Source organism: Solanum stenotomum, chromosome 10, assembly GCF_019186545.1.
Source record: "Solanum stenotomum isolate F172 chromosome 10, ASM1918654v1, whole genome shotgun sequence".
Lineage (NCBI taxonomy): Eukaryota > Viridiplantae > Streptophyta > Magnoliopsida > Solanales > Solanaceae > Solanum > Solanum stenotomum.
The window spans coordinates 3,034,416-3,042,477 of NC_064291.1; the positions used below are offsets into that span (position 1 = coordinate 3,034,416).

The 8,062-nt window shown below is 34.8% G+C and overlaps 1 protein-coding gene and 1 long non-coding RNA gene across 3 annotated transcripts; one reads left to right on the forward strand and one right to left on the reverse strand.

Annotated features, from left to right (window-relative positions):
* Positions 1–58: 58 nt before the first annotated feature.
* Positions 59–5,909, forward strand: LOC125841918 (uncharacterized). 2 transcript variants are annotated; one of them, XR_007443845.1, is made up of 4 exons: positions 59–228; positions 313–424; positions 5,521–5,564; positions 5,697–5,909. It is a non-coding gene; the product is annotated as an uncharacterized LOC125841918 (long non-coding RNA). The 2 variants fall into 2 exon arrangements; XR_007443844.1 differs by having other exon boundaries at positions 5,521–5,909.
* A 189-nt stretch (positions 5,910–6,098) lies between these two features.
* Positions 6,099–7,247, reverse strand: LOC125842557 (protein ENHANCED DISEASE RESISTANCE 2-like). The gene has a single exon (XM_049521865.1). The coding sequence runs from the start codon at positions 7,098–7,100 to the stop codon at positions 6,228–6,230; it is 873 nt and encodes a 290-aa protein (XP_049377822.1). The 5' UTR covers positions 7,101–7,247; the 3' UTR covers positions 6,099–6,227.
* Positions 7,248–8,062: the final 815 nt, after the last annotated feature.

The following is an 8,062-nucleotide window of genomic DNA, read 5'->3' on the forward strand; positions in this document are numbered from 1 at the left end:
GTAAGTATATAATTAGCAAATCAATATAATCCTTTTTTTAAAAAAAATATCATTACAAGTAGAATACAAACCTTGTGCTTAGTGTTGTAAGCTTTTGCAGTGATCGTCTTTGTGAAATACAAATTGTTGAAAATGGCGAATCAGCAGCAAGGATCGAGTCGGCCATGGATTCTCGAAGCATTACCTCTTCTAGTAGTCATACTAATCGCTGCTCATGTTCTCGCTTTGGTATTTGAAAATTTGCTTCATTCCCCACTGTGTGTATTTTTCTCGAACTAGTAAGATTGAGTTGTTTTGCTGAATTTGTTGTAGGTGTACTGGATTTACCGGGTAGCAACTGAGAAACAGCCTCAGAGAAGTAAAAAGCACTAGCAAATGTAGATAGATTGATTTCATTTTGCTTCAGCTTGTAGGAAAATGCAAGGTATAAACCCTAGTTATTTCTCAGTTTTTTCGTCTTTGGAATTTGAATCACTCGAGAATTCGAGTTAGTGTGAGTATTAAATCTGTGTCATATCAGTTGGAATTTTGTGCATGAGAGATCGCTTAGTGAGCTGTCAATTTTGCTGTTAAATTGGTGCTTGTGTATTTTTTTTCCCTTTTTCGGTTGATAATGTGATTTTTGATTTTTGTGGGTTTTCGTTTTCTTTGAATTGGAGTGCTCATATATTGCCTGATGTCCAACATGGTTGCGAATGTGAATGAATTTTTATGGCACAGTCATGGGCTGAGTGAATTACTCTTTTCTTTTGCTATTGAGCTTCTTTAAGGGACACATGATGTGTATGTTAGTATGGTAGTAAACAATTCTTTGCAGTCAAAATGGAATTGACTAAGCATTGCTGAACTTTGTGAATGAGAGATCACGCTGTGAGCTGACAATATTTTTGGGGTGGGGTGAGTGATCCTTGTTTTTTTCCCCCAGTGTTTTCTTTTTCATTTTTGGGCTGATCATGTGATTCTTGATATACCAACTTGGTTTACCCCTCACCCATATTAGGAGTTTTGATTTCTTTGAATTGGTGTATTAGTTAAAAATGGTACAGAAATTGTTGCAGTTTAAATGAAATAGACTAAGCACTGCGGAAACTTTAAGAAGAGGTAGTATATGCAGAGTTGCCATTCACTTTTGTGTATTGTAGTATCCAGAAATGAAATTTAAGGATGTTATTTGTTAAAGAATATAACGACTACTGAAAATCTAGTGCTTATGTTTTAGTTATCTTATAGTTTAAGGACAAAAATTGAGCAATAGTTTAACTGGATGACAAGGTAGCGATTTCCTTTTAAAAATGAGCAAAAAAAGCAGAGGAAAGGAACCAACTCTAGAGGGAACTTATTTTGTTGAATTTACATATCAAATCTTTTGAAGTGATAATTTAGTTAAGGTAATTGGGGTCAACGTTATTAACGAAATGAGGTTGGGGAGAGTCCTGTACATCTTCTTAGGGGGTAAGGGTGAAAATCTTCTCCAATAGTGAAAACCTTTTTCTCTTTTGATGTGGCTTCATACTTAGCTGGTAAGTCACAAAACTGTATGAACTATGAAGAATGTTTTTGAACTTAATGGAAAGTGATTGCTTCGTTGCTTAAATCTCTGGATGATGGAAGCATGAGCTTTTCCCCACCTTGTAATCCCCTTCCCATTACCCCTTACCCCTACCCCCATTTTTTTTTAAAAAAAGACAAGTGATGTGACTTAGAATGGCACAAAGCAGCTTTTGAGCTAGAATTACTCGCTTTATCTTTTTTTTCTTTGGGAATTAGAATTTAAAATGGAAATAATTGATGGTTATTTAGAGGTGATGGGTATTCTGGAAATTCTTATGCTTGATGGTGTTAAAGAAGTGCAACATTTGGTATTAGAATCATGAATGTTATCACTGATATTGATGTAGCACCAAAAGGAAGGAAGGAGAATGAGGAGAATAATGAAGAGAGGGAGATAGGAGAAGTGAAAGAAGATATCAACTCATAAACTATAGTATTTTATTAAATGAAGTATGTTCATCAAAGAAAAAGGAGGCTCCTGTTTACATGTAGGGAACCTTGCATAAGGTAGAATCTCATCAAAGAAAAAGGAGGCTCCTGTTTACATGTAGGGAACCTTGCACAAGGTAGAATTGTTAGTTCCCTTTTAGTCTACCAACAATTTTATGCATGGAAATTAAATCAGTAGCTATTAATTATGTTTTTCTGTTTTCTCTGTAATAGGTTCTGTAACAGTGTTACAGTGTTTTCCTGTAGCAGTTGTTTTCTCTGTAGTAGTAGTTATTAGAAGTTATTAGCAGTAAGGAGGTTATTTTTCCACTTTCTCATTTCAGAAGTAGTGGGAAGTTATTTCCTTGTTATTAGGTGGGTGGTTAATCACCAATGTTGTATTTAAGTTATTTGAATTCAATGGAAAAGGGGAGCAGAAAATTAGTCAAGTTTTTGAGTACTTCAAACTCAAGAGATCGCAGGTTCTCTCTTAACGAACCAGCACCATAGGTAGAAAAAAGAAAACTTCAGAATTTATCTTGCAGCGTCCCATAACTAGATCCATAACCGGGGACCATAACAAGAATCCTCAAAAGTAGGAACTTTATCTCCAAATAAGAGATAAAAATAAAATCTAAGATAAGTTTAAGCTATATAACATTGGCCTTGCTTGTTCGTAGTGGTTAGGGAGTCCTCTCCGCACCACTGGTCAAGAGTTCGAGGTTGATAGGAGAAGAAGAATGAGAAGATAAAGATAGATAGCATCAATCCTATTTACTAGCCTTTTTCCTGTTTCAATAAACAAACAGCAAAAAGATGTAGGTAAAATCAAACAAGGGATAATGATAAATATGTGATGTAGATAAGTACTAAAATATTCCCAAATTTCTTAGGATTTACATCAGTTGACTTCAACTGTTTCCTTTACAAGGGATTCTGGGGTTTAGTGGCACTTATCTGGTGTTATGTGCATGAATTTTATGGTCTTCTGTTGAACTCAATATCTACTTTTCTTCTTTGTAATAAATTCTCAGAGGCTTTTCCTCTAATGATAAAAGAACCTTAGAAACTCTGCACTCTTGTGGATTTTGGGTGAGTTTGGTAGGAACATAGTCCAAAATTTCTTAAGAGCATTTTATGTCTCCTGTAATGTTTAGGACATGGTAGTTTCAAAAGGCCAGCTATTTTGGTGAGTTACTGTTAAAATGATGTCCAGTGAAATTGCTGAGCACTCTATACTTGAAAACATCATGTCTCTGTCCCTCTTTTCCCTTTGCTAAGTACTTATCTCAGAAGCGCTGCTGACTGGTGGCAAAACTATTAGTCGACATAGATGGTTTGATATAATTCAGGGATTAAGTGAAGAAGATAATACAATATAATTTATGAATCTGTTATTATGGTTTGAAATTTCATTCTTGTATAATATAAATATGGATGATTGGTGGATACTCTAATGTTGATTTTGCTTTTAAAGAAGTCATGAACTAGTATTTCTGGGATGTTATTCTGAACTTCCAGTTAAAGAGAAAAAGCCTGAAAAGGTCCTTAACTTTTCTTATTGTTTTGAAGGTGGAATTGGGATTGAATTTGTGTGATTTTTGTAGTGATGATTGCTAGAAAACATGACGTAAGGACTGCATCGTGCAAGAATATAAACTATCAGTATGTTATCAAAGCTTCTGAACATGAGAATGAAGAATGTAGAATGAAAGATATGTAACATCCAACTCGCTCCATTCCAGCTTATGCGATCCTAGTTCTTTTTTTTGACAGAATGACTCCTTTCTAAATTAGGAAACTATTTATAACTTAAACTTCCCATTTGCCCTTAATGACAAGTTTATATAGCCACACATATGTTAAGACACGTTTAAGACCACATATTTCCAAAACCCTTTTAGTCATAAATATGTTATGGCTTGATTAAGACGACAAGCTTCAAAATTCTTCCTTTCTTTCTTAAACTCTTTTCCCAGTCAAATAGGTTCACATAAAGTGAAACGGAGGAAGTGATGAACCGAGGTTAACTGGAGAGATTCCTACATCAAATTCAAAATACTATCTTCTTGAACTATTTATATCCCACATTGGGTACATAAGGTCAACCAAAGAATTTTGTAAAGGTGCTGAGATTCCATTTGTTGCCTTAATAGGGAATGGATGCTCAAATTCCTTCACATGATACAATGCCAATTCCACTCATAGATCCACTGTCTTAAAAGTTTGAGTTGAATGTTCATATTCTATCCCTTTTAGTAGACAGAAAATGAAGAAATAAAAATATCCCCTCTCTAATTGTTTAAGCTGAGTCTGAGTTTGATCCCTGTTGTTACCCAGTGATAAAAAAGTGTATTTACATACGCTTGGCCAAGAGAAAGAATTAGGCCCACATGTGAGTGAGGGTGTTGTAGACAAAGTAAATAAATATTAATGCCTCCTATTTGACAATTTAAGCTTTTTAATAAGATTTTCACACAATTCAACAACTTTCAGATCGATTCAACAACAATTCTTTTTCATTTCTGGATAATCCCCAATAATCTAAAAGGAAAGTTTGTTACGCTTCCTTGATGAGGAAAACCAAGTTTATAACATATAATGCACTTATTTCTCTTCTTTATTGATAAAAACAATACTAATAAATAACAAATCAAGTTTGTGACAACATGTTTATGTTTTATAGAGCTGCCTTTTTTTAAAAACTGATGAAGTTTTATTGCATAATCTACTCTTTACTTATCTTTGATATTGATAATAAAGAACAAAGCCATAGTGTTACATGCTCCCACCCCCAAAAAATAAAAAAGATTGGACAATATACTTTCTCGACTTTATCTTGTTTTCATGTGATGCTTAACGTGGAAATACAAAAGAACGAGATTGGAAAGGGTAGGAAATTCAAATTGAAATATAGAAGAAATGGGCAAAGAGAAACAAGAAACAAAGACTGTCTTACCTTATTTTGTCATTAGCAGAAACTAACTACATCACTCATCACCCCGTGCAGCATGGGTGTCCGTCCATCACCCCTATGTTGAATTAAAGTTGGTTGGGTAGCATAGAAAGGAATGGTGTTTCAGTTCTTTCTGACCTGCTTTCCATATTTTGATGATTATTTTCTGAATGGACATGTTTATGGTTTGAGGAGCTATATCTTGATTCCCGACTTGGATGCATTGATGTTCTCTCATATTGTGTTCCCTATCTGTTAACTCCAAAGTTATTAGATGCATTGATGTTCTTTCATATTGTGTTCCCTATCTGTTAACTCCGAAGTTATCAGCTTACCACTTAGAAGGAGCATATCCATTACCAATTCTTACATGTACTGCTTCATTGTTGTAGAATATCCATCTGAGTTTGTTTTCGATACACAGAATCAAAGCCCTAAGTAGCTCAGGCTATTCGAGTGCTATATCAAACAATACTCATCATCCATGATATTATCATGCATTATGCATGTCCCCTTTTACTTCCAGTTTTTTGTTGTCTTTCGGCTTCTGATGACTGAGAATTTCTTTTTCTTTGTTAGGGTAGGGATTCATTCTATACTCACTCAAGGCCTCTTTGCCTAAGCATACGTGAGTCTCCTTTTCTTCGTGAACACTGTGCAATTATGCTGGAAAAGTCTGGCATGTGTTACACGTTAGTGGTACCGTTGTTGAGAAACTTCTTTCTTCTTCTATATTAACATCAGTGTAATTCTTCTGTAGGATTTTTTTTGCATCTCTAATTCTCTTTTGCTGTGGTGTGTGTTTCATGAGTTTTTACTAGAGCTTTTCATCCACTTGTAAATTTAGTTTAGTATGAAAATTGCAGCAACACAAGTTTGAGGATTGTTAGTCATATATAAGCATGTTAAAAGTTTGTAGACACAAGATTTTCTTCATCCAAAAATTGCTACATTCCAACATTTCAAACTTTAATCAAGATGTATTTTTTCATTATATTAATCGATTGTAGAAGAATGGCAACTTTGTCGATTGGTATAAGAAGAACGGTAACTTTAGGGGGTCAGTTAGTTGAGAATAAGTTATTCCATCATCGTGTATATGGAATAACTTAATAAATCTTACACTACCGTATTATTGTTAGAAAATACAAAAACAAATATTGTAATATTGGGACAAATCCATTTTATTAAAATTAAATTGACAACAAAAGATATTATGAATCAAAAGAATTTCCACGTCATTAAAATTACAAAAAATAATAATAAATAAACTCATTTGTCATCGTCGTCTCTACTCGTCTTCGTTATTTTCAGCCTGCACTTTGCTGCTATTATGATTAGAAATTAATTTCTTATACGGCGTCGTTTCAACAAAAGTAGCGGAACTCATCTCCATTTGACATATCCTCACCGCTCCGAATAGCTTCTCCGGCAACTCCTCTGCCGTCTCCGCCTCCACCAAAAACCCCATATCAATCGTCACCGACGTAACATAACCTAAAGCCAAATGCAAAATCGCAGTCGCAATCGCCGAGCTACCAATATCAACGTCGATTTCTAAGTAATTAGGTCCTTTATGGTAATAGCAATTCAAAGCTTTACCGAGTAAACAAGCGGAGTAGTTCCCGACGGCGGTTTTCACAATCCACGGTCCTTTAATCATCCGGTTCACGATTTTGAACCGGTTGTTACGGTACGAGTCATCGCCGTGTACGAATCGGTAGAGGAGTGATCCCGGTTCGAGCGGGCGGTTTTGTTCAGTAGCGAAGTAGAAAACCGCGCTGTGCTGATCTCTACCGGGGATTTGAAGGTTTACAGCGAGTATAAAGGTTTTTAGAAACTCACCTTGTGAATGAGATTTCTTCAGCGCGTTCATTACACGGTTGTCGTTCCGAGAAAGGACGTGATCGAGTTTTGAATTTGATCGGAGCCAATCAACTCCGGCGGGTTGTAGAAGCCATTCACCTGAGGGTATTTTCGTCTTTTTTGTGAAGTAATTCAGACCTCGGAGATTGAAATTATCTCCCGGAGGTGACGCCCATCCATTTGTTCCGTTATTCAAATCTACGCATTTCAATGACCCGCCGGTAATTACTTCTTCCCTCCAATCTCTTCCACCGCCTTTCGGACAATGTTGACTGAGTTTTTGCTTTGCGGAGCACATTTTTCGATGAAAATAGCTCGAATTTATCCTCCGGAATTTGGGTGGAGTAATGGAGGAGCTCTCCGGGCTCCGTAGCTATGGAGTTTATTGTAATGCTGGGCGTGGGGTGTTTCATGAATATATATGAGAATTGGTCTAACAGATTTGCCCTTGAGTTTGCAAGAAATTACGGAAGAGGGATCGACAGCTAATACTGTGACTAGGTGCTTCGTAGCTAGTTAGGAGCTAAATTATCCAGGTATAAGTAATATTACGTTTAGTAGTATTTTCTTTTCACCTACTCCCTCCGTCCCTTTTTAGTTGTCCACTTTAGAAATGACACACAGATTAAGGCAACAATGATTAGCACATTGAAGTTACAATTTTACCCTTATGACAACTTTTCACTTTAAAATTACAACCACTTATTTGAATTCAAGTGAAATAAATTGGAGGGAAACAACATACACTTTTACAATTTTCAAGAAGTGTAAATAAGGGTATAATAGGAAAAAATTTGTTGTTCTTTCTTGATTTGTCAAAATGGACAACTAAATAGGGACAACTAAAAAAGGAAATATGGACAAGTAAATAGGGACGGAGGGAGTATGTTTTAAAATTCATCATGATGATATTTGATTTAACATAATTTATATATTTATAAGTTATATGATAATTTATATATTGTTTCGCGGAATAGAATAGAGGTATGAATGTTTATATATAAAATGACGAAATATTGAAGCTATTATTCTCTATTATATGAGTATATATAAGACGAAATCGAACAAATATACCATAAAAAATCAAAGTTGAATTTAATGTTTTATCATAATGATATATAGTATTTTTAAAATTTAAATATTGAAGTTTTCAATACCTTATCATGTCCATTACTAATAAGGTAGAAATAGAATATTTAATACTCAACATGATTAGTTAAATAAAGTATGCTTTAACCAATTCATACATCAAATAATATT

Bases quoted from the DNA above. Each gene is read 5' to 3' on its own strand.
- LOC125842557 (XM_049521865.1), bottom strand. From the start codon at position 7,100: ATGTGCTCCGCAAAGCAAAAACTCAGTCAACATTGTCCGAAAGGCGGT.